General features: G+C 41.9%; 3 protein-coding genes across 3 annotated transcripts; 2 read left to right on the top strand and 1 right to left on the bottom strand.

Annotated features, from left to right (window-relative positions):
- Nucleotides 1-3,628: 3,628 nt before the first annotated feature.
- LOC308131785 (zinc finger protein 654-like) lies at nucleotides 3,629-12,529 on the top strand. Its single transcript, XM_080498625.1, has 12 exons — nucleotides 3,629-3,787; nucleotides 4,349-4,494; nucleotides 4,617-4,698; nucleotides 5,088-5,223; nucleotides 5,570-5,772; nucleotides 5,909-6,045; nucleotides 6,278-6,419; nucleotides 7,214-7,498; nucleotides 7,606-8,691; nucleotides 8,809-9,563; nucleotides 9,711-10,876; nucleotides 10,967-12,529. The coding sequence occupies exons 1-12, from the start codon at nucleotides 3,662-3,664 to the stop codon at nucleotides 10,969-10,971; spliced, it is 4,269 nt and encodes a 1,422-aa protein (XP_080354751.1). The 5' UTR covers nucleotides 3,629-3,661; the 3' UTR covers nucleotides 10,972-12,529.
- Nucleotides 12,530-14,718: 2,189 nt separating this feature from the next.
- LOC308131141 (uncharacterized protein) lies at nucleotides 14,719-20,628 on the bottom strand. Its single transcript, XM_080497748.1, has 11 exons — nucleotides 20,507-20,628; nucleotides 19,517-19,756; nucleotides 19,305-19,422; nucleotides 18,045-18,197; nucleotides 17,747-17,941; nucleotides 16,387-16,460; nucleotides 16,032-16,229; nucleotides 15,798-15,935; nucleotides 15,619-15,708; nucleotides 15,352-15,495; nucleotides 14,719-15,262 (listed from the first exon to the last, which is right to left on the bottom strand). Exons 2-11 carry the CDS (start codon nucleotides 19,754-19,756, stop codon nucleotides 15,134-15,136), a joined length of 1,479 nt encoding a protein of 492 aa, XP_080353874.1. The 5' UTR covers nucleotides 20,507-20,628; the 3' UTR covers nucleotides 14,719-15,133.
- Nucleotides 20,629-21,295: 667 nt separating this feature from the next.
- cUnh3orf38 (chromosome Un C3orf38 homolog) lies at nucleotides 21,296-24,647 on the top strand. The gene is made up of 4 exons (XM_080497599.1): nucleotides 21,296-21,432; nucleotides 21,522-21,697; nucleotides 22,382-22,608; nucleotides 23,594-24,647. Exons 1-4 carry the CDS (start codon nucleotides 21,306-21,308, stop codon nucleotides 23,955-23,957), a joined length of 894 nt encoding a protein of 297 aa, XP_080353725.1. The 5' UTR covers nucleotides 21,296-21,305; the 3' UTR covers nucleotides 23,958-24,647.
- Nucleotides 24,648-26,002: the final 1,355 nt, after the last annotated feature.

Below are 26,002 nucleotides of genomic sequence, written 5' to 3'. Positions count from 1 at the left end.
GCTTGTAAATGTCTCTAACAGTATAGAAACAATGCTGTTTATTCTTTTGTCTGTCTCTTGTCTGGTTTATCAGTAATAAATGGTCCGCAGCTTAATAAAGAAATTCCTATTATATAAAGTATTTTTCATTGAGATTTGACAAGTGCAAACTCCCTTGTGTGTATGGACAGTGGTAGCAGGAATACCACAGTTATGGCTTCCTGATAAGCTGTATGTGTAAATAAATGTTATTGAGCTGTACTACATCAATCTGCAGACCTTTTACATGCAAATATCAGAGTTTTTCCCTATTCTGATGTAATAGTGCCCCCTTGTGGCTACCAAAAAAAGACTCACGACTGTCCAGTTGTTTGTGATACATTGCATCCCTCGCAGTCCCAGCAAGGAGATTCACAAGCTGAAAAGATGATATTCTTAATTTGATTCCATCAGTCAAACTAATAAAAGTTCAAATCTGAATGTTTGTGCATTCCCTGTCTGAAATGTTGTTCGAGATAAGTTTTGATGTTTTAATTTAAATGAAATATAAAGTGCCAATTGCCACTCAAATTCACCAAGCATTACGGTAACTTTTTTCACATTGTCTTTTTTTCTGTGTTCTAAAAGCCACATAGTGGTTTAATGGTTCACACTCTGACCTGCTAAAGGAGGATGACACCAGTTCGACTCTGGGTTGCACTTATGGGCTTTCTGTGTGACACTTTGTATGTTCTTCCTGCATGTGTGGACTTTTATTCCCCCCACAGTCCAAAAACCTACATTTTAGGCTAATGGATGTTCATAAATTCAAGATAGACGGATGGATGAATGGATATTCTTCAAGGGCCATAGCTGCATTTGTGTCATTGTTTTTTAAGTCAATAAAGATACATTTTCCTACTTTTCTGTAATCATTATAACTTCCTAGTTTTTCAATGCTTGTGTTGTGATGGGTGCAGGTGAAGACACTGGTAGTGTTACATTTGTCAGTAAGGAGCATCAGTATTGGAGGCTGAATGAAAAGAAGTTCACAATAAATTTACACGAAAAAACAAGAACCTGCAAGTGATGGTTTAGGGAAGAAAAAGCTATCGCATTGCAAGTTTTGCCAACTGTGTTTGCTGGAACAAAAATCTACTACAAAAGTACAGCTGCTAGGAAGGGAAGCTGTCTCATCAGTGCTGGGCAAATGTTTTGCAGCTGCAACAGCCATTATGGTCCTGACAGTGCCCACTTTATTTTAGAAGTCTTCACAGAGCCTGAAATATAGCACTAAAAGGCTATAAAAAGAGATGTCTGTGTCCACACAGACATGTGATTATTTTCCTCACAAAGCTGACATCTGCTATGAACAGAACTTGGTTCACAGATTTTATCCTTAGAATAAAAACAACTGCAGCATTTGCCTTCCTCGGGGGATACAAATGTGGACACTGAACCAGGCTTCACAGACTCGTCCTATAATCTCTATCTTTGATGGATGTGACATCAAATAAATGTTCTCAGTGAAGACCCAAAGAAGCTGTCATCACCAGAACTGAACAATTAAAAAGTTATGGGCAGTACTCTGTAAAGTTGTTTTAATGCCAAAGTCCTATTTAACCTTCATTTGATACCATCTGGATGGATTCTGATTGGCTCTATTTTATGGTACAGTGGAAGAAAACAACCCTGCACATACAGCTGGTGAAGACAAATGACCCTCAGCTAAAGAACGGTGGGTCCTGGAAGTAATGGTGAAGGTCACAAAGACTGATAATCATGTCTATGTGGGTTGACATGAAGAGACAGTAAGATCTCAACAAAACTACATCCACAGAAGATCTCTTCAGTATGTTTTATTGCAACTTCCATCTAGTTCCTTTAGAAACTGTCTGCAATTGTGCTGAGAAAAATGGACACTGCCTTGAAAGCATAGAGTGGTCACAGTAAATCTTTACATCTAACACACTTTGTATTAAGAAGTTAAATCTGGTAATATAATTTTTGAAAGCATGATATTTGCAGCTTCTTCCCACACAGAAAGCCTATTGAAGTTAATTGGTAACCCTAAAAATGCTCCAGTAAATAAGAATGTAACTGTGTCTATGGTTGGCTGTCTCTCTTGACCCTGTCATGAACTGGGAGCTTATCCAGAGTACCTTGACTTCAACCATACTCATCTGGGATTGATTCCAGTATCGTGCGGCCTTGAATTGGATTAAGCTTTACATAGGAATGATGGATGAATGGACATTAAAGGAGAAGGTCTTTGCTTATTGCCAGGCTGAGCTTCTCTGCTATATGTTGTGGGGTTTTTTCTCTCTATAGGTTTCCTCTACGAATGCTCTTTTGCGACCTTTAAACGGTGGTTGATTGTCAGTGTGTTGTTTTTCGTTCATTATCAGCTGAGGCAAGAATCAGCCCATCAAACCGCTATCATCCAGATAAGGAGGGTATAAATATTGAATGAGATGGAGGTGGCCTGTCATACCTTATTTTGCAAACTGTATTTTTTTCTTTTCTTCTTTTGATTGGACTATTCATATATACAAGGATATAGCTATTTTAGTCAAGCTTGTAGACAAGAGTTATTATACGTAAAGATGCAAACACAGAATCAGCTAAATATTGAAATATTTACAGAAGGATTGTCAAACATGAACCCCCTTCGTGCCAAAAGTGACCCACCAGAGGCTCCAGAGTGACTGAAGGCAATTGTTCAATGAAATTATATGGCATTGGTAAAACCAATGAAAGCTTTAGGAGTCTTCCTGAAAACAGGCTCCAAATAAGCTACTTGCCAATCCCTACTTGTCAATGAGCTTTAGGGTTACTGCAGTAGGATCTTCGGCAGTTTCAAACTCGCATGAAGAAAATTGTGGTTTCAAAACTAGGCAGGGCCTTTCTGTATTTAGTTTGCATGTTCTCGGCTCGGGACTTCAAGGACCTCCAAAAACATTGCCATCTCCTGTTGGATATGATGGGATCATGCTCCCAGAACATCTGAGCAGCCTTGTCGTAAGATAAGCCGGAAATCTGGGTAGAATTATGGACTCAGTCCTGAAATTCAACAACCACATTAAAAAGCTAACACAATCAGCTATCATCTGAAGAATCACAAGGATTTAAGTTGTTCATGCATTTATTTTTAGTAGGCTATTATTGTAGGGCAGCACAGTGTTGCAGTGGTGTGTGAGGGTGAAAAATCCTACCTCTTGTCTATAAAGCTTTGACTGGTCTTGGGGCCATATATATTTCAGAGTATTCTCAGAATATGAAACACCTGGAAACAAGAGTCAGAAGCAAACAGCTTTTAGTTCTTATTCTGTTCACCTGTGGAACAAACTCCCTGAACACCCGAGGACTGTTGACACACACTTCTTTTAATTTGGGCCTTAAAACACTATTATTAACCCAGGCCTTCCAATGAACATGACATTTTACTTGTTTTGCCTTTATCGTCATAACGCTTTTGCTTTATTTATTATGTCCTTTATATTCTATTCTTAATCACCTTGTTCTAATGTATGTCTCCCCTGTATTTCCTTGTAAAGCACTGTGAATTACCTCGGGTCTGAGTGGCGCTAATTTACCTTGCCTATGATTATGCGGTTGCCATATTGGGCTTGTAGCCGGGGATGACGCTACGGTCTCTCGACAACCTGGCAACATTGGCTATGCGCTGGATCCAGCAGCCAGTATGGCGGACAACGAGAGTGATTTGGAAACAGACGGGCTAGAATCAGCTCTGGACACCCTGTGTATCAGACACTGCAGCAGCGAGGCGGCTCTAAACAGCAAGGAGTACTGCTCCGCATTTTGTGAAGTACGTGAAATCTTTTTCGCCCTGCGTCTTGCTGAGGTGCTGTTTGTTTATCGCGAGCGGGGCTAGCTTTGTCAGCTAACGTTAGCCAGGAGACTCCAGTCGTTATTTTAGCTACGATGGAGCCACGACGGTGACACAGTCCCCATGAAACACTGCCGTTTCAGTTCACAGCACTCAATCAGCTGCGAACTGTTCTCATAACTGCGTAATGCAATGTAATAGCAGTGCATTTTGAATAACATGTACTCGCTTTATAGCTAGCTGCTCGAGCTAAGCTCGTGTTTGACGGGTTGAAGACAGGCTGCTCTGTTGTAAGCCTTACTGTTCACAATAGTCCCTCATTTAGCATTACATTATTGGTTGGAATTGGTATATTATATATATATATATATATTGGTATTCTTATTCCTGAATTTTAATGGTATCACTTCTTTGATTTTCCATCATAGAATTTCTTCTCATTTATACTATCTATTTGTACTGATGTGTGGTGTATTGGATGGCAAGACGATGCAAAACGTCCAGCGTTCCTGATATGTTTGTGGTGTTCTCCCTTCTCAGTTGGTGGAGGAATACACGGGGCAATGGCATGTTCCTCTTCCTCAGCTCAAGGTGCTGCGGACCGTGCTCCTCAACTTTACCAAAGCCACTGCTGCCTTTCCTGATGACTGTCAGCACGTCCATTACGTTCTCAGCAGCATGGCCTTGTGAGTAAATTGTCTCCTGGAGCTCACTGTTAATTTTCCTGACCAATATATCGTCGTTTCACTAGCTCCCACAATCAGCTGTTCTCTCGCATCTTGATGAATGATCTCACTTTGTCTTTCAGGAGTTTTTTTGAACTCATGCTGTTTTTCAGCAAGGAGGAGTTTGTGGAGGAACCTTTGAAAAACATCCTTGATTCATTTCAGGTCAGATGAGACTGACACACGTTGTAGATGTATACACATTTATATTTATACACATTCGTAAACTCAATCAGAATGCCTCAGTTCTTTAACACTTGAAAGCAATTTCATGTTGTTTGAATGACTACTTGTTACAAACTTTACTTGAATTGCCTTTTTATGCTCTATAATTTATATATCCCAATCTTTACATTAACTTGAATACATTTGTTTTGGTTGAAAAAGTGTTGCATAATTAAACACACTTTATATTTTTTGCAGTGAATATTAAAACCCTGCAGTCGTTTCATGGTTGTGCTCTTCAGTGTTTCCTTGTAGTTTGAACAGATGTTTCTTTCTTCCATTAAACTAATTTGAACAGAAACAATAATTTTGAATGAACTTGTTTGCAGTGGTGCCACACTCAGCTTCTGAGGCACAGAAACGTCTACCTCCAGCATGTGAAGCAGATCATCAAAGCTGGAGGTCCATGGGAGAATCCAGTCCTGCAAGGAATCCTGAAGGAGGCGAAACGGTCTCCAACTGAAAGTGAGCTCATAATCATACTTAATACACAGAATGCTATATTTACAAAAACGGTATTCCAATCCTGAAGATACAGATAAAAACGAAGTGAAGAGATCATAGAGTTCATCCTTAGAAAGTGTGACAGGTGTTGCTCCAGTTTTTATTCACTAATTACTGTGACATTGGCAGAAGGGAAAAGTGAGCTTCTGTGATTGAGTTATTATGACTAAAGTGCAGCTTGTCATGTCAGGGTGAAATATGATTAATTTGAGGGTTTAGTTTGCAGTTTTTAATACCTTGCTCATGTCTGTTTTGGAAATGCAATGAGTGCGATTCCTAATAACAAATGCTATGCTTCCTTTTGCAGTTGAAGAATATCTAACCTCAGAGTTGACCGTATTCTTTGAGCTGAGGGTTCGATATCTGCAGGCCTGTGAACGAATCCAGGAGGCCATGGCCCTCGCAAAAAGCTGCCTGGAAAGTCGTGAGACCGGAAAGCATCTATACTTCCACCAAGCCTACCTGACCTGCCTCTACAAGGCTTCTCATTATGAAAACCTACACAAGGAGGTAGGAAATGACGACCCTTCCTAGCAAATGTGTAACATGAGATCTGATACACAAATTTGTTAAATTGAATAGGTGGTCAAAAGAAACTGATTGAACCTTGCGGTCTTGTTGAGAATGTCTATATGTTCTTCCTCAGATGGCAGAGATAGATGGACGTGATGCAGTGGAGATAATCTGCAACACAGAGAGTGTTGAGAAAGATGAGCTCTTGTTGTCACTGTGTAAAACTTTCCTTACACAGCAACTCCACAATGGAGACATGTATTACATCTGGTGAGTCTGACCTTTGGATAACCTTTGCCAAACCCTGCTACACTAGAAGTCTGGTAGAAAAAAGCTGGAAGTCATTCTTTGTATCGCAGGAAATATTTATGCACATGCCAACCAGAGGATCTGTTGCTGTATTTTGTTTGTTTGTAATTTGACTTAATGGCTCATTGTTTTTAGTTTTGCACTCGTTGGTTCTTAATTCACACTGGAGCTCCATGTTTTTGACTTCTTGCAGGGACCTGGTGTTCATCTGGAGCAGGTTGCATCTTCGGGCTCATCCTTCCAGAGAAGGCTTCCTGGCTGAATGCTTACAGCTCGCTTCTTCTGCTACCAATGTCAGAGCCATCTTTCCCTTCATCAAACTGGTCACTTCAGAGGTAGGGTCCCCACCACAGCATGGTCTTTCTCTATATTGCACGCCTCAGGGAAATTACAAGATCATGCACATGAGCTAAAGGTTTTAGTTCACGACAGTATTAACAAAGAAGCTACAGTTTCAGACTTTGAGACTGAAAGAGATGTTAAACTAGTTACATGAAGCTGCAATCATTCCATCCTGAAAAAGAGAGAAGATAAAATTCTAATCAACATCAAACCTTATCTGACCTCCAGCAATCATTTCATTGATATCTGATGTTTGAGTGACAACTTCACCGCAGAGAGATGACCTTTCTTTACACCTGTAAACTGTACACACTTAAAACTGCACCATTCAATGCACATTCAGTAAACCTCTGTAGTAAAGCTCACAACATTTCAATTGCACACAATCTTCTTAAGTGTGTGCAAATTATATCAAATGCAATAACATAACCGGCAGATGTTTTTACATGTACATCATTTTCAATTTCTTCACATCACACCGGATGGTGTCACAATCTAGAAAAATCTGTTAAACAGGGATTTACTTGACAGTTCTTTCATTTTCTTTAATTCGAACTGGGAGTTTTTACCTCATTATTCAGTTTCAGGGTTTCTTTACCACAGTGATAACAAGGTCTTGACAGTATTTTTTTTTTCCCTTTTTGAAATAATGCCATTGGTTGTGTGTAATAGACAGGAACCCCAGCTTGTTTTTAAACTTACAATGTGAATTGTAAAATAACTTTAGTCATTTCATTTACTAAATCATTTCTGCCATGTTTCATACACATCATGTTTTCTTTTTTAGCTGGGTGGTGAAGGAGTCCAGGTGTGTGTGGAGCTCTGTGCCAGAGCTTTGCAGCTCTGTGAGACGCAGGCTGACGCTGTAACCCAGTCACTCGTCTGCAAGACCATCGCTTTCCTGCTGCCTCACGACCTGGAGATCTGCCGAGCGTGTGCCCTGCTCGTGTTCTGCCAGGAGCGAAGCCTGGAGGCGTACCGGACTGTCTGCTCCCTCTACATGCATCCAGACCAGGAGACGCATCCCAACAACAACCCTGTTAGGACCAGTATTCGCTTCCACATTCTGCAGGTTGGTTTGGCTGAGGAGATATATGCATATATGCATGATGATGTTCTTGAAATAATTGCACCACAAGGTGTCGCTCCTTATCTATTCCTCATGTAATTGTTTTACAGATGCTCAAGGAGCGCCTGTGTTTTGACCCAGAATTTTGGAACCTCCTGACTCTCCGACATCATTGCTTAGAACTGATAAATGACAAAGTCATGAAGGCGGCTGTTCTCAATGAGATGAAAGAGGAAGAGGAGAACGAATACAATGAAGAGCTTTTAACAAATAGTTCTGTGACTGACTACTGCACCCAAGACAATTCACACAGCCACACTGAGGAGACACATGTGCCCCAAATCGTTCCACAAGTGGAAACTAACCAAGGGGCTGAAACTAAGTGTGCTTCATTGTCAAATAACGCTCCTCTCAGGAGAAGAAATTGGCGGAGCAGGTTGCGAAAGAGAAAACGCCGGCCTTTGTATGATGATGAAGTTGAGCAGGGTGATGATCTAGAGGTCACGTACGACTTAAAATCCACAAGTAAAAAGCCCATATACTCACTCAGACACAATCACACCAATGTGGAAAATTCTCCATCTGTATCACTCCCTCTTCATCGCAACAGAGAATACTTGTCCCGGTGTGTAAAAAGCCAAATTTTCAAAAGGAAAGGTCGAAAGAAGAGATGGTTGCAGGGTGTGCCGAGGCTTGATCAGGTACAGACCTTGAGAGAGAACAATCTTGTGATTAAAGGGAAAAAACGAGGACGGAAGCCCTTGTCAAGCCTGGACATCTCTTATCCTGATAATGAAATCTCTCTTCCCATGGAGGAGTGTGATTTGCAAAAGATAACGGACTTGGAAGGCAAAGAGCGTGATCCTCATCGGGAAGATCATGTGAATATCATGACAGAAGATGAGGAATGTAGCAAATTCCTCTCCAGCAGCAACATCAATAAACAAGAGGAATCCAAAACATTAACTGAAGACCCTTCTACCGAGCATCAAGTTGCTGTAGAAGTTAGTTCTGAGCTTGATGGCCAACCTTTGGACTTATTGGATTGTCCAATCGAGCTGTTACACACTTACTCTCTCAAATCCAAAACTCCTGAAGATGAGAATCCTCCAGAGACCACAGAACCCGACAAGCTGAATGGAGACGTGGAACAGGAGCTCCAGCCTGAGATGGAAACCAAAGATTCAAAGACTGAGGTCAGTCATCTTTTGTTATATCACTCTTTAAATTATTATTTTGCAGTTTGCTGTTGTATTTTTTTTTTGGAGATGTTGGACTCAAAGCACTGACTCCCATTTTGTTTCTTTTCTTAGATTCAGGTCAAGAAAACATGGAGGGACAGAGTGCTGCGTACTCAACAATATGCCCATATTACGTATCACTGCAACTTTTGCCAGAAAACCTATAAAGGCTTGAATGTTATGAGACACGTCCTGTCACATCTAAAAAGTAGAAGACTAAAATGCATCCTCTGTGGGAAATGCTTCAAACAACCCCTCATCGCCAAAAAGCACGTCCTGGAGCACATTGAGGCAATGAGCAAAGAGAAACCTCTTGATGAGAAGCTCTGCGATGACAAGACACCAGCTGCCAATGGCACGACGTGCAATGTGGAAAATCACACTTCCAATTTAGAAGATGAACAAAAACCCGGAATTAAGCTTAAAGTGTCCAGCCTCAATAGGGAAGAGCGAATCATTAGGAACCTCCGCACCCTCATCAAAAAGACAGCTGTGCTTCACAGGAAATGTAAAAACCCTGACACAAATCCAGTCAAGCAAGTCGACTTTAAGGATGAGCAAGTCGTCATTGCTGATGGCTTGGTGATTGTGAGGGCTCCAACTGTTGTGAAGGAAGAAGAAGGGGAGGAGAACGCCGTGCCCACAAGGAAGAATGGCTATGATTTGGACGTTGCGTATCACTTGTGCCCCTCAGAGACGTGTGATCGAGTTTTTCTGAGGATCAGCACCACGCTGACGAAGCATGCTATCAAATGTCACATTAATGAGGACAAGGTTTTGGAGAAAACCTTTGTTTGGGCCAAGCGCAAGTGCACCCTCTGTTACAGGTAAGAAATCCACCGCACGCTGTTTTCATAGTTTAATTTTAGATTAAAATGTTTCTCATGCTTGGTTTTCTTGTAATTATCCTGCTCAAAATTCCGCATCATCCGAAGAACTGTAGTGACTCCATATTTGTTTTTTTTTCCCACCAGGCAGATCCAGTTTCTTGAGCATTATAAAGACCACATGAAGCTCCACAGTACTCCCCTTCCACACTTCTGCTACCACATGGGGTGTGAGCAGCGGTTCTCCACACAGCAGGAACTGAAGGACCACACCAGCACCCACCAGCCCTTAAGACCTCAGTGTCCATTCGTGGATTGTGAGAAGCTTTTCGCAAGCCTTCAATGTTTGCATGACCACGAGTGGAGACATTATCTCCCAGCACCTCAGAAAGAAGAAGTGGATTTGACTCCTCGGCAGCACAGTCAGAGTGATGAAGCTCCGTGGAAGCAGAGGGTGAAGATTGAACAGTTATGGCTGCAGAATAAAAAAGGGCAGAGGGAGAGTCCCACTCTTAAAGTTGAAACCTCTGACCTTGAGTGTTACAGCGAAACTGTCCAAACCGAAGGATGTGAATCTGAAACGAGTGTTAAAGATGCCAGTCCTTTTCTGCCTGATAACTGTGTGGAGAAAACGTCCGAATATGAAAACGCACACGTGAGCACAAGTACAATAAATGGACATGAGGTTGCAGCAACAAATGTGCTATATCAATCAGTATCGACGCCTCTGGCTCACGCCTCTTCAACCACTTCCTATCAATCAGTATCGACGCCTCTGGCTCACGCCTCTTCAACCACTCCCTATCAATCAGTATCGGCGGCGCCGGCGCCCACCTCTTCAACCACTCCCGCCAAGAAGATACGGAAAAAAGTCATTGAATGGGACCCAATAAACGTTCGCGATCTGGAGGACTTGTCCACTCTGGCTGAAGGAATTCAACAGAACATTGCAGAGCCACACATCACCGAGCACAAAACATTCAAGCCCGAAGATCCTTCCTACGCCACCTTCGTCAAAGCCCCGTTCACCAGGCCTCCACCCTCCACTTACCTGGATGAGTCTCTGCTCTCAATGCGCAAGAGGAGATACAGTGGTGAAGCTGCTCCCAAGAAATATGTTTCCTGGAGTCACAAAAAGAAGAAAGAGCCTGAGCTTGAGAAGAAGCCGCGAGAGGCTGACGGGTCTGCCGGGAAGAAGAGCAGACATCGCTGTGACAAATGCCTTTCGTCATTCAGTAGCTTGGATGAGTTGCAGAAACATCAATCCCAGAACACCTGTTCATCACTCTTCGGCTTTGATTCAGATGATGAAAGTAAGTATGTTTGACACGCTTCATAATGAGCCAATTGCTGACTAAACATTCCCAACTCTGAACCATCTTTTCTCCTTTTTCACTCCCAAGGCTAATAGAGTGTGAGGCGGAGCTGCAACTGGAACAACTACTGTTCTCCGGCTGGCGTTTCTGGGTGGGCCCTCTTTTAGATGTCAGCACTGAAACTCTGTCCTGATATGAAAAAAAACTTTCACCTCCCTGCAAGTCTCCCACATGTGTAGAAGGTGTCGAGAACAAGAAGAATTTGCAGTTGGCAAGTTTGGTGAAATCTTTCTGCAATAATGTTGGTGAAGCCAATTGTTTAAGTGTGTTTTCAAGATGGAGCGCATACTCTCAAGGGCCATCTCAGCATTGGTTGGGTTGTTTATGGTTTTGCGTCAGATACTTTCAAGCTTCACAGTATGACTTACAGAACGAATGGCCAGGGTTTAAGTTCATGATTTACAAGGGGGAAAAAGAGCGTTTGATTGTGCTTGAAGATTTTAGGATTGCTGTTCTGCTTTTGGGGTTGTGGCCAGTAAAGTGACGTCGTCTTTTCCCAAACGGCCTGTACATCTCAAAACAGGTGAATCGATTTACAATTGCTGCGACTAGGTCATACAACAACATCTCCAGACAGTTGAAGCAATAATTTTGATGCCTGTTAGTTCTAAATATTTGTTCTTCCGCCCTCTGAAAACTTCTTGTAAGTTATACAGTTACGTCTTTGTAGCTCCAACACTCCTGTAATCCTTGCTTTTAGTCACTTGACTAATGGCATCAGAAATACTTTTGTAGGAAAACAATTGCCCTGTTCTCTTAGTCATCCTCTATACCTACTTCATCCAATTTGAGGTTGAAGTGACCTTAAGACCATCTGAGGGTTCACCTACAGCTGCTTCAAGGTACATCGCGGGGCTAAATGCAGAGAAACAGAATTTTCCGAGCCACCTATTAACAAACAGGACAACATGCAGACAAAACAGAAATACCCAGACTTGCTTTGAGGCGTCGGCGCTGTCTTTGTGTCTAGTTGGGTTCTGTGTTCTGGCTTTTGTAAGTCTCAGACAAAGAGCCCGATTCACAGGATGTTTTTTTTTTCCCACAGTATACCATTGGAACACATTGTGCTTGTAACAATGTGCATTTCTCGATTATCTTGACCACATGTAGTCTTCCAAAAGAACAGTCCACCAATAAGAAGAAAAGAGGACACATACTTATCATTATTTAGCTGGACAGTTAAAATAATGTAACGGTAGTTGTGAGGCACTGCATTTTCACTCTTGCTTGTTTCAAAGCGAAAGGAGGAAACATTTTCCACAGTGTGTCGGGGCTGCAGTCTGTATTCACAGCAGGGTTGTCAGGATTGGGTTTGCCTTCATAAAGTAGTCCTCTGGTTACCATTTCATAACACTTACTCATTCAAATCTTACAAAACCTGTAAATCTGCCTTTACACCATCAAGCAAATGAGGTATTGATGGTTTTATTAGTGCCAAGACAGAATCGCCATGTCGAGACCGTAGAAAGAAATGCATCGAGTGTTTGATTAAACGATTGTGTATTTCACTGTGTACAATATTCCACATGGATCGTTCTGTAGAAACTTTTCAGATCCGTTTGAACTTTTTAATGGAGGTGTGCACTTCAACCTGCTATTTATATGTACATATGTTAATAGATTTGGTTTGTAAAGGTGATGATTCCCTATCTATTTTTCTTAAAGAAAAGGTGATTTTAATTTGTTTCAATAAACAAGTACTGAAACCAAACATGGGTGACAAGTGTTTCTCAAAACCCTCAATGACCCACGTCAACAAAATATAGTATACCACCACACAAAAAAGGTCTAACAATCAAATTAAGATGTAGCCCTTAATTAAAACGCTCTTAATTCACCTCAGATGCCTTTTTTTTGTTTTTTTTTGTAACTCGGCATTAAATAAAGCTTATCTCTGTAGTGCAGAACAACACCCTTCAGTTTGAGTGGCTTTAAGCTTTGCAGAGAACACTGATGTTTGTCCTCGGTATAATACAATGCATTATGCATTATTTATTATGAATTAATGCAAACAAAACTTACACTGTCCAATACTTTTAACAATTGTAAATCAAAGAAGCTACTGTCTTTCTACACGTTGAGAATCACCCCTCTACAGCAGAAACTACCAGTGGTGGTGAATAATTAAAGAAGACAACAGACTCAATTCACTTGTAGTACAGCATTGCATATTTACTGTTCATAAACATATTGCTTAATCACAGGAAAAGAGGAAAATAGAGTAATTGTATGAGCATTGCTTGTTTAAAAAAGTTTTTGCATCACATTTTCCTGACACGAGGTAATTTCTTTTTTCTTGGAAAAAGTACAGGGACCATATGTATACACAATATCATCGGCGTACAAAGTGTCTTTTATTAGCCATTAAATAATGGATGTGTACTCTTATATTCCAATTTCAGGTCTTGGTGATACTTTTAGGTCCTATTATTTATTGGTATTGCTAAGCTTACAGGCTAGAAATAAAGCAGTGACACGGAGACAGGCCTGCTACAGGCCAGCGTTCAAGGTTGGAGCTTGTTTTCCCCCAGTATCATGCAGCAGGTGCATTCCAGCTCTAACACATGCTAATTAAACCTTTGGTGCTGCATATAGCTTTGACGAAATATCACAGGAAATAGTGTGCAAGAGTTCAACACACAAACCAGACAGAACAAAGTGAAATTGATGGAAATGACATGCAGCGTACACTGCAGAGATGACATCGGAACACCTGGATAATAGTTTTCAGTAGTTCAAATTTTGCTTTGACCTGAGAGAAGTAAACGCTAAATTATGGAAAAGACAGAACATATTTCACAGGCACATCTTAAAACAAAAAGACACTTATCATTGAAATGAACTGAATCTTGATTTTGGCCAGGTCCAAACTTATTGGGTGAAGTAAATATGAACATACAAGAACAAAAAGACATTAAGAAAATACTAGTATTTCATTGGGTTATACATTATAAGTGGAAAAGTACAAATATGTCTCAGTGTTTGTTTTTTTTTTTAAGTTGGTGATAAGCATGCAAAGTGTCAGAGTGCATCCCTAAGGAGGGTAATTCTGATAAATATTGAAAGAATTCTGACTTAAAGACTGTACACAGATCAGCTGTAGCACTTTTCCATTTCATAATGGAAGACCTGGATAACAACGGGTTCAGTGGTCACACACGGCGAGGACTGATCCTTCATCTCTGGGGGTCAGAAACCTGACCTTATCATAGTGTTGCGAAAAAGTCTGAGAACCGCTAAGGTCCTAGTTTTATAAACAGACGAGTACACAATGAGCTCCTTTTCATTTGGACACTGAGAAGAAAAGCTTTATAATGGCTCCACACACACAAACCAGATGATGAGAAACTGGGATCACGTCCAAAACCAAACATCTCTTTCACACCAAACTCGAGACTTTAACATTTAAGATTCAGTGTGTGAAGGATAACCTGCAGATATTCACAGCAGCTGTTGTTTTCATATAAAATGTCACATCAACTTGTTCACATATGTCGGGTTAAAAATCTGATGGAGCGGCTGCACTGTGCTTCACAAGGTAAGTTGGTTTGTAAGTTCAGAAGGTTTCCATATGGCTTGTAGAGGCAGCCTGTTGGGATCGGCTACATTTTGATCTCTATCTGCTGATTACTTGGGCCACATGAATGAACACCCCCCCCCCCCCCCCCCCCCCCTATCCCCGACACCCCCAAGTGTTACCTGGAAAGGGCGATGCTGATAATAATGATGATGATGATGATGTATGACTCCTGAGTTGCTGACACAGACACGGACTGGAGAGCATCGCGGTCTTCGGTTAATAATGTTTAACATGCTGTTAATTAGACTGCTGGAAGGTTGAGTGCAAATTGCTCTTCCCTTTTTAACACTACTGATAAACCACGGCATAGCACTCTCACATGAATGACAACCAAAGTGGAAACAGAGGTTAACAGTATGACCATAAAGCTAAAAAAAAAAAAAAAAGCCTACGGTAGAGGTATGGTTCTATGATACAGTGCAAATGTGCCCCTCCACACCATCACTGGGGCTTACGTTTGTTTTGCATTTACACACTTTTATAGAAGAGGACCGACTGATTTAATGTGGTGCACATATTCACACCAGGCCTCTGGTGTGAAGAAGAAGTCGCTCAGTAGAAAGTGGACAGATATTAAAAAAAGATAGTAGCAGGGCGTGCGTGCGTTTGCGTGCTCAGTGGCTGCTGTTCGAAGTCCAGTCGTACGGGAGGAAGCTGACTTTGGTCTTCCCAGCAGAGAGGACGCCCTGGAGGCTGGTCTTCTTTGGAGAGTCACCCATGTGCTCCAGCACCCAGTTCAGTAGCTGTGAGAGGATAAAAGAAGAAACACCATTATATGCCACAAATGGAAAGTGTCGATGCAGACATATCCAGCAACTCAGTACTACACTACCTTCTCATCAGTGCCTCCAAAATCACCCTTGTACCACTTGAAAATCTGACTGAGTCGCACTTCCCCTGTCCCAGAATCCACCGTGCAGGCGTCATCATTCTCCAGGAAGGCCTCAGCTGCGGTGCGGAGCTGGCTGTCTATATCCTGATGCAGGTAATTGAATCAAAACAGATTTGAGTTTTCACACTTGTCACACAGTACGTTCATAATGTTGTCGCCCGTTCCGCAGATTCTTGAAAGACGCCACAAGAAATGCGATCACTCCACCTGTGGGCTGTAGGTCTTAATGGGAGGGCAGCCCTTCGCGCCACAGTTCAATGCAAAGTGAATCAACGGCTCGGCGTCTGGAAGCGCCACCTAGTGGACGGCAAGAGGAGTTGCATTTAGTTGCCACAAAATCAAGTCATCCAAGTGAGCGATGTGATCAGTTCACTCTGCGGCTATACTTGGAGTCGTGGGTCTGTTTTGGAGAAGGGCCTCCGAAGCTGTGCGATGCCTTTTCTGTTCCCTCTGAGGACGCCGTTCTCAATGTCCTGCAGTGTGAACACTTCTCCTCCAATCAGGTAGCTCACGTAATTAAAGAACTGCAAAACAGCAGCAAGAAATACAACGTTTGAACACGAGACCATTCATTTCTGCTCGGGTACGTTTGTATTTGTTATGCAGCTCCACAAACCCACTCTGTATCTCTGCCACATGTTGGTGGGGGCCCCCAGACGCAGGTACCCGTGGATGACTAAGGCATTGTAGATGTTGATGAAGAAAGCCAGCTTCTCCTCCCGGCTCAGTGAAAGCAACTCCACCCTCTGCAGCTGGATGGCGAGCTCGCAGTAGCGTTCAAACGCAGGGCTCGCCGACATGCCTTTGTAGTCCACCGACTGCGAAGAAGGACGACGCATTTACCAACACGCTCCCATTTACTGTAAATGGAATCCAAACCAGTCTGATTTACAAAATGTTGCTGCAGATTGCGCGTCACAGATCTGTTCGCAACCTCGGTTGCGACAAATCAGGCACGCACAGTGAATACACTACCTTGCCATCGGCGGAGAGGTGCTCCGAAAACAGTTTCAGAATCAGCTCCCGTAAAATCAAGGACAGCTCAGAAGCTGCGAGAGAGAAGAAGGGAGAGAGACATGGTTGACATCTGAGACAAACAAAAACTTACTCTCGTGGTAAAACCATGGCTACACAAGCAGAAACAGATAAAAACATGTCACAGAGCTTATTAGGTGAATCCTACTTTCTGTTTTAATGTAACACAGTATACCCTGAACACATTTCATGATCAACATTCCAAACAAGAAAATGTGAGTTGTGACAATGACTGGATATTGGTTCTGGCAGGTAGAATAGAATATGTTTAACACTGATGTGGCTGTGAATAATCAGGCAAACGCAGTATATTGTAGATGACAAACCAGTGGTTTTCAGAGTGTGAGGTGGGCCAGCAGGAAGAATCTGTCAGTCAAGGGAAAACCACATTTTTTAACTTTTTGAAATCATGATAGAAGAGAATTACCCGGAATGTAAAACTCAGTTAATATTAGCAAAGCTTTCTCATTTCAGAGCAAAAGCCTCTGGCTAATGTAGGAAATGTTTATTACCTATGAATCATATGTTCTGAAAAATATTTTGAAATCCACCCTTCACCCAAAAATCTCCACTTGGTGTGAGACACTATATGCAGTGTGAAGGTTTTTTTTTATGGAGGGGGGTTGGTGTAATGTGACTTCACTTCTGCTAGGGGGGGGGGGGCCTCATCCACCCACACTAAAAAAAACCACTGGCTTGGATCATCATCACAGAGCTTTGATATGTTAGTTCAATAAGTACCAAAGCAACGCTTTAATAAGCAGTGACTCTAAGACCTGCTGTGTTGCTCAATAAGTAGCGGTGAGCCTCTAGAAGTGTGTAACGTTCAGTTGAAATCATGGCGCCACAAAGCCAGACAATGTGTTTCACCACCACCTTGGAAGGAAGAAATAAAGCTGCGGCACAGGGAAACATGGACGTAAAGAAGCGCTTAATGATATACATGCATTTATCAGGCCTTTTTAAATAATTTCCAGAACATATTTTTGAAATGAAGCAAATATTTGTGGTTTGTGCCAATGTTATATGAAGCTAGCCTTAATCCTTTAATAAAGGCCATTAGTGGATTTTGGTATACTCATTTCTATATTTTGTCAATGACAGGCCATTTTTCGTATGTCATTAATCCCTATTTCAACATGTGGCATCCCAAACATCATTGGCATAGTAAACGAACCCCGCCAAACCGGAAAGGATCAAACACCAAGCCAGCAGCAAACACAACAAAGTGGTTAGTGAGTGTCAAGGGAGACGACTCAGCGTGAGACTGAACATCATGCCTGCTCAGGTCCCGACCTACCCTGTAAGGGGCTGCAGGAGGCAGTCTGTCCTGCGTTGAGGGCTGAATGAGGGTCGTCCTCCAGTAGCCTGTACAATGTGTCCATGGCGCCTTTTCCTTCACCAAAACTTCCATCCTGCTGCCCAGGGCCATGTACAAACACCATGTACTTTCTCTGCAACAAAGCCTGGCCAGTGCCACAGGCCTCAGCCCTGCCTAGCACACACATGGCCACAGTGAGGTGCAGACAGGGATGGATTTCACCGCATCTTGTATGAATCGGGGGCTTTGCGCCGATGACATCTACAGCCTTACTTACCCATGCCCTTCTCTTTTTGCAGCCAGTCAACCAGCTGACTGCCTGAGAAGCTCTTTTTGTATGTGGTCAGTCCCCTCCTACAGCTGCCAATCACACCGCCATTTTTGATGTCCTGTACCAGGGTGGCCAACTCATCTCTCTCACAGCTAAACTCTGTCAGGGATTTCCCCGAGGCCCAACATAAACAAACACATAGAAACACATATGTTCAAACACGCATACTGGAATAAATGCTCGGCACAAAAATAACGACTTTGTACTGAGTGAGCGAGTGCTGAGTTATTAGAGCTCCTACAGTTGGTAGTGTTGGAAATATGTGATGTTTGCTTGCTTACAACATCAGTTCCAACAGTTCAAAGCGTTAAATAAACAAAGGAAGTCTCTGGCTATGAGTCTGGATAGTTTAGTGAGGCTTTCAATACAGTTTTTGTCCCCAAAAGTAAAGTTAGAATAGATTCTATCCATTTTATTGAGTTTTCATTGCAAAAAGTATTGTATGATATTGAGTTGGGATCCAGTTCACAACCACTTTTCAAATACAAACTTCAATCTTGCTGTTTACCAACTCATGTTGATGTTGCTAATACTTCAGCAAAGCTGACACTGAATATGAATATTTCCCCAGAAACAGCTGTGTCTTTGCCACTGAGGGGGAAAGACTCTATTTGCACTGTAAAGAGCAAAAATAATCAGACATTCAGTAATGAGGTACCATGGGGAAGCTGGGTGCTGCCGGGCTCATCCAAAGCATCAAGTTCCTCATATCAACTGTCTCTGTTGGTATTTGTAACAGGAGATGTACACACACACACACACACACACACACACACACACACACACACACACACACACACACACACACACACACACACACACACACACACACACACACACACGTACAAGTGCACACACGCCCACACATACACACACCTCTGCTCTTGACGGATGTGCCGCTATGACCACATCAGCTATTTCATAACCACTTATTTATCTTGGCTCAGTTCCAAACAAGAATGACGATGCAAAACCAGCCCTGTTGAATCTAATGAACGCTTCTGTCAGTCAGATGAGGCTGATCCTCCACCTCAACATGATTTATTAAATGGTTGCTCCTCCCATTGCAGAGCAGACCAGACCATCTGGATCCCCAATAAAGAACCAACCAACAGTAAGAACTGTACACCGAAAGAACAGTACACCAAACCTGTACATAAGCGATTAGTTTCATTGTGAAAGACAGGAGCAAAATGAATTCCTCACCTCCGTCATTCTCTCCAGCGGTATCCTCTGACGGATTCTTCTGCGGCAGTGGTGGAGCATCTACTGGAAGAGGCTCATTTTTCACGACATTCACCAGCCTCTGTAGCTCCTCAGGGGCCTAAAATGTAGAAAGGACCATTAAGACGTGGGGATTCTTACCAGTCTGTGCACTAAATGATCCAAGAAATGACATTCTCAATGAAACTTCTCACCAGTTTCTGCAGCTCATCACTACCGCCGATATGAACGCCATTGAAGAATATCTGAGGGACTGTGCTGCGTCCTGTCAGCTCCCTCACCTTCGCTCTCAGCTCTGAATGTGTGCCGATGTCTACGTCACATACTGGTACTCCCAACTGCCCGATGACGGCCTTCGCTCGTACACAGTGTGGGCAACCCTGGACGGAGTATATGGTCACCCGGCCTTGAGCACCGCTCTCAAACTCCTCCATCTGAATCAGGAATGGAAACACAAATATGTAATGCACACAAAGATCAAGTGCTCCTCATAGGCAGTTATGCTCCAATAGAAGTAAGGACTACCAAAAGAGTGCCTCTTCCAAATTATGAGGGTTTAAAGAGCTGGTTTTGACATCATACTGCCATTTCCTCATAATTGAAGCGGGTGGAAGTGTAACATGTACTCCATTACTGAAAACAAACAAGTTGTGTACATTTTAAGGATAATTCCTTTTGTTTTGGGGGGATTGATCAAGTTCTAGTTGACTCAGTTTGGTACAACAAGGTCTTTAACAACACGAGTGGAAAGAGTAGTTACATAGACATGATTATACAATTATAATCAATCATATTTTTAGATTGATTCAGAGGTCAAAACATGACTTGACAAGGAAGGGACTTAATGAATGTCATGAACTGTATCTTCACATTAGATTGTAAATGACTTATAATGAACCTCGATGAGAGATTTGTTTGAAAAAAGGTGAACATGATGGAACAACTGAAGGTTGTTTTGATAACAGACCAGGATTGTTTTTTATGGAGTTCTTCCAAGTGTACAGCCACTCAACCAAGACGAAAGAGACTGGCAGCACAGATGATATCAAACTGTTATACCGTGGCATGAGGCACTTTTTTTTTTTTTTAATTCCTTATTTTATTTATAAATAAACCGCATAGCAGCAATAAGCCGGATTTAAACAACATGTAGGGTGTATTAGCAAATAATAACAGGACGCTACCTTTCCGGGGTTTAGTTCCCTTCTTGTCCACGGGAGTACAATGTGAAAGCGCAGAAGTGATCCGCTCCAAGTGATATCTAGAACATGTCGAGAAATAAGGTTTATGTTGCAGGTGGAATGAAGAGCCCGGAGTCCTGAGCGGAGCGGCGCAGCGCAGGCTAACTCTCTTTTGCTAGCTCGCCCCGTGATGCCTTCATGTGCTCCACGTAAACTCCAATGTCTTCGTTTAAACTCGCAAAACGTGCGATTAAATCATAGGCATTGTAAATGCTACTTACAATTTATAATTGGTTTTCTTTCCCCCAATGATAGTTGTAATTTACAATGCACTAAGTTTTTGTTCTAAAACAAACAGAAAAAACGTATGTCACAAGGCGTGAGGAATAAGACGAAATCAATGCAACTTTACGAAACACCGAGAATCGCTGCTGTGTTTTAAAAGACGAGGCAGCCATATAATAAATCTCTATTTATGTTGCGTTTGCGCTTTTCTTTCGTCTTTGTTCAGACTTGATTGCGTGGAAGTCACAGTCAGCATCTGAAATACGAGCACCTGGCAAAAGATGAAGAAACAACAATATCATATTTTCGAGGTTGTCATACCACCAGAGTGGGCACAACCACTTACCGCTAACTTTGAATGCTTGCGAAGAGACTGGAGTGAAGGAATACAAACTGAGAAAATTCCAGAGGAGCATGAACGCAGCAGCAAACGGAACCCTATCCCGGCGGTAAGTGTTCCTGTACGGACAATTTAGTAAGACGAAACGAATGGAGGAAGACATTTGTTTATGTAAAGATGGAAGGGTTGTCGGGGAGAGAACGAGAAGGCTTTACAGATATTATGAGCCTAATGTCTAATTCAGACTTACTGTCACTCAGTGACACTGTCACGAACAAGCTGATAGTTGTGGAAAACGTCACAGGTAAGAGAGCAATACAATTTAGTTGTGTTTTCACTTTCAGGTTCGTCCGTGTTGTACCATTCATTCTTACTCTCAATCTGTGAATGCAGAGGCCAAAGAAACTATTCTCTCCTTCACTAAAAACGCCGAGGAGCTCCTGAGAAGGAAGAAGATTCACCGAGACCTAATTTTCAAATACTTGGCGAATGAAGGTGTGATCATGCCACCGAGCAGCGAGAAGCGTCAGCTGATCTGGAGGACTCTGGAGTATTGGTCGTCAGGGAAGGTAAGGACAAGGCAGGGCATGTGTATTTACTTATTTTATTTTAAATTTTTGCTCTCTTTACATTCATAAACACATTTTTAGGATGTTTCATATTCTACTGGTACATCTGAGATGTGTTTCGGCCCGAGACCATTCAAAGCTTTGCAGATAAGAAGTGCACTTTGAAGTAAATCATTTGGCACACAGGCAGCCAGATCAGAGACTGATGCACATGTTTAATGTGTTCCATCCTCTTGTGTTGGCAAGAACTCTATCAGATTTTTCACTAAGACCTTAAAATATAAAACTAAATGCATGAAGTTTTTCTGAATCCTGTTCTTGTTCGCCAACAAGGTAACACGCTGACCAAAAACTTCACAAGAACCCACATGTCAATGAGCAGTTGAAGTAGAGTGGCGATTTGATGATCAGATAATAATATTACTTCTGCAACATACTACTTTCGCCCCAAACACGCTTGTTTTGTGAATGCATGTAGCATAATTTAACGCACTTCAGCTCATCTGTAAGGATTCTGGACAGACCAATAATTCACACACCAAGCCTTTGGCCGCTCAAATAGTATTGACAAAATATTGAAGATGTACAGAATCGATTCACAAAGACTGTAGTCAGAATATTAGAAAAAGGCTCTTCTTAAACAATAATTTTAAAATGCATTGTCTCATTACTCTCACTGTCAAGGTTTCCGTCGACAACAGCCCTCTATGTGACACGGAGGAAACAACAGAGAAAGCATCTGATCCTACAAACAAGTCCGGAGTGGGCTTTGACCCTCTCCTCCTCGGCCAGCAGTTCTGCCAGTGGTTCTTCCAACTTTTAAACAGTCAGAATCCTACATTAGACCAGCAGCCTCAAGACTGGGGACCACAACACTTCTGGCCAGATGTGAAGCTTCGCCTTCTTGCCAGGTAAGAGAGTCAGCAACAGTGGCCACAAAAATGGCATACGAATGTATGATCAGGACTGCAATGGTGCAAATGGTGTGGTTTGGTAACTTGGTTGTCGTCTTGTGATCAAGTTATTTGTCACTTTTTTTTTCCGATTTCAAATTAAAAAAGATTTTGGTGTTCAGTCTCTCTGTACTTCAAATATCAGTTGTATTTCATCATCTTTCAACATCTTGTTCCTGCAGCATGAAAATCACAGTCATATCAAGTCAATTAAGTTTTTCAAAAAGGAGAGAATCTCCATTAATTAAAGCCAATGCCCCTTAATGCCGTGAATCATTTTTTATTGTCACGCCCTTCTCTGTGCAACTATTGTATTAAATCATTATTTCAAGCTTGTATTTACTGACGTTTCTCATAAAAATTTTTGTTACTCTATTCTATAATTGAGACATTTGATATTTAAGCAACTTATTAATTGTTTTCTTTTTCAATGTATTTTTCTGCAAATTACTGGTACTCTGTGGAGCAACACTTTTTTTTTTTTTTTTCTTAACTAAGAAACAGGAAGTGGGCTGCACAGTGATGCAATGGTTCGCACTCTCATGTCACAGCGAAAATGTCATGGGTTCAAACACCTACAGGGCCTTTCTGTGTGGAGTTTGCATGTTCTCTCCAAGTGTGTGTGTGAGTGTTTTCTCGGTAGTCCAGTTTCCTCCTACGGCCCAAAAACGTGTATGCGAGGTTAATTGGTGACTCTAAAATGTATCTTGGTGTGAATGTGAGTGTGTGTGTGGTTGTCTGTAAGGGACTGGTGACCTGTCCAGGTTGTATCCTGCCCTCGCCCACTGGCTGGGATTAGCTCCATTGATTTTATAGTGGGTATACACATGTGTATATCAGGATGCGCTTAGACAAGAGCTTTACTCTTCTTTTCTCATCAAAATGTTCTGCAGAAGGGAAACAACGCTACAAAAAAATGATAACACACATGTGCCTTTCATAGAGCTGGCAGTGAGCAGATGGAGGACTTTCTTGGAGCTGAACTGGTGAGCCTTCGTCTTTTGGCCCTGAGCAGAGAGGAGCGCCTTCTCTTCAGTCCCAATTTGGAGCCTCATGGATTGAAGGCCCTCGCCTCCCCGCACGGCTTGGTGATTGTGGCCGTGGCCGGGACCATCCACAGAGACACAGCCTGCCTTGGCATCTTCGAACAAATATTTGGCCTCATCCGCTCCCCGCTGGAGAACAACACCTGGAAGATAAAGTTCCTCAACCTGAAGATCAGAGGGCAGGATGCACTGGGTGGGACGGAGGTGGCGGCACCGGCTCTCAATTACAACTCCAGCGAACTCCAGCTTCTCTGCAGTTAATGACCTTCAAGACGCAGACTTTCTTCTTTGACATTATTTTCCCAGCAACAGGTTGTCAGAACACACTCTGAATTCACTCGCTTATTTAATTTACCCGAAAATGTTCCACTGAGAGGGGAGCTGTGACGCGTGATGGGGCAACTCTGGTTCCCACTACTGATTAATGTTCAGCAGTTAAGGTATATTGGTGATTTTATATCACCACACCCAAATCTATTTCTGACATCTATAATGCAGCTTAAAAATGTGGATACATTTTGCTTTGGCTGCCTGTGCCTTATTTGATGTTGTACATAAATGTATATATATGAGAATGTCGACCAAAACTTCTATCATACGTCTGTCCTGTAATAGGTCTCTGCTTGCAACAGACGGGAGATTCACTACAGAGACTATACATTGCCATCATAGTTAAATAAAACTGATTTAGAATATGTAAGATCCGTGCTTTGCATGGATAGAGTCACAGTTAGAAATGTTTTTCAAGTGTATCTGATACTTTTTTCATTTTCAGTGGATTTGTTGGTTTTTTTATGTTGCAAAGTTCTAAATTCTCTACATTTACTTTTAATTTCACTGACTGGTCTGTCAAGTCATCATTTCCTGATAAACTATTCTCTCATCAATATTTCTGTCACCTCTTCAGTGATTATATTCTATATATATATATATAAGACTGTTTTGTGGTGTTCATGCATCCCAGTGACTCACTCGCATTTATCCTATTTATATTTTGTGGGTAAAATATCATGGCTAGATTTTATGGTTCTTCCTTGATTCTCAGCAATTCTCTAAAATAGCTGCTACTCTGTACCATAAAAATGTTTTTATAACATTTCACAATATGATTCAATAGTTGCACTGTGGTAAATCTTGGCACACTGGTTGTTCAGTGCATGCACTGTTTGTTTCCTGCATTCTGTTCAGTCAGGGAAACGTCATGGCTGCAAATCGGCTGTTGCGGTAAATATGGTTTATATTTGATTCCCTGGGATTTCCACACTTTGGTTGCCACCATCGGGAAACCAGCCACCCAGTCAGAAATGGCTCGGTGTCAGTGAGTGCATAGGCGCCTACCATCTCTGGCCTACGCTCTCATGTGTTTGAATATAGATTTGAGCAGATGCCAAACACTGGAATCATTTTACTAAAGCAGACAAGGAGTTGTGACCGTTCATAAGGCTATTTCTTTTTTGAATAAGCTCTACGAATAAGGGGTTTTCATTACCATTTGATGGATATGTATGTAGAAAATACTGTACTTTCAACTCTGCTAAATTCATTTATCAGTATTATTTACTTTCTATGTGAAGGCCATTCTTAATAGAGAATATAACAATTTCAGTTTTTCCATGCTACTATTAGTCCCCGTTGGCCTTGTATTTATTTTACATTTTATCCGAATTATATTATTTTGTTTTAAGTGCTGTGAAGAAATTCCTTGTGGCACAAATAAAGTACTCTCTATCAGCTACACTATTTATCCAATCGGATATTGAGTTGGGGCCACGCGCGCTCATATAATGGCGTTCTGTGATTGGCTGGTCCGAGGGGGCGAGAACCAATCAAAACAAAAGTATGGGCACACCTGAGTGAATTCGCGCTCTCGCAGAACCGCGTGTGGGGATTTTGCTTTAACACGCTGTTCGTGGATTACTCAATAACATTTTCACGATTGACTTTCTAAGTAAAGCTGGATTTAGAGAGATAATATGAATCTACTGGAAATGAGTCGGTATGTTGCGCCACGCTGGATTCCTTCACGAATTGACGCGCCATTACACTAAAAAACAGCATGACACATTTAAACCATTATCATTTAGAAAACATTTGGGGAAAAATGGGAGTCACCTTTTGTAGTGGCAATGAACATTGAGATGTCAGTTCAGAGTCTGATAAATGATTTTCATCCAACTTTCTTACCATCTAGTGGATGATGGACGGACACGTGGTCACGTGTCATATTGTCAAAACATGACAATCAACACTCATCTATTGCTGGATCTGGTATGCACAGAAGACTTACGCCACAGAGTGACTAGAAA

Source organism: Blennius ocellaris (assembly GCF_963422515.1).
Source record: "Blennius ocellaris genome assembly, chromosome: 6".
Lineage (NCBI taxonomy): Eukaryota > Metazoa > Chordata > Actinopteri > Blenniiformes > Blenniidae > Blennius > Blennius ocellaris.
Note: the sequence above shows the minus strand (reverse complement) of the source record. Positions and strands in the feature narration are given on the sequence as shown.

What these genes read in the sequence shown, in the direction of transcription:
- LOC308131785 (XM_080498625.1), top strand. Translation starts at nt 3,662, where the DNA reads ATGGCGGACAACGAGAGTGATTTGGAAACAGACGGGCTAGAATCAGCT. An exon ending in TCAAACTGGTCACTTCAGAG is followed by an intron (nt 6,420 to 7,213) that starts GTAGGGTCCCCA and finishes TTTCTTTTTTAG; the next exon opens with CTGGGTGGTGAAGGAGTCCA. An exon ending in CCAAAGATTCAAAGACTGAG is followed by an intron (nt 8,692 to 8,808) that starts GTCAGTCATCTT and finishes TTCTTTTCTTAG; the next exon opens with ATTCAGGTCAAGAAAACATG.
- cUnh3orf38 (XM_080497599.1), top strand. Translation starts at nt 21,306, where the DNA reads ATGGAAGGGTTGTCGGGGAGAGAACGAGAAGGCTTTACAGATATTATG. An exon ending in AGTTGTGGAAAACGTCACAG is followed by an intron (nt 21,433 to 21,521) that starts GTAAGAGAGCAA and finishes CTGTGAATGCAG; the next exon opens with AGGCCAAAGAAACTATTCTC. An exon ending in AAGCTTCGCCTTCTTGCCAG is followed by an intron (nt 22,609 to 23,593) that starts GTAAGAGAGTCA and finishes TGCCTTTCATAG; the next exon opens with AGCTGGCAGTGAGCAGATGG.
- LOC308131141 (XM_080497748.1), bottom strand. Translation starts at nt 19,756, where the DNA reads ATGGAGGAGTTTGAGAGCGGTGCTCAAGGCCGGGTGACCATATACTCC. An exon ending in GTGATGAGCTGCAGAAACTG is followed by an intron (nt 19,423 to 19,516) that starts GTGAGAAGTTTC and finishes TCTACATTTTAG; the next exon opens with GCCCCTGAGGAGCTACAGAG. An exon ending in AAACAGACCCACGACTCCAA is followed by an intron (nt 15,709 to 15,797) that starts GTATAGCCGCAG and finishes GCCGTCCACTAG; the next exon opens with GTGGCGCTTCCAGACGCCGA.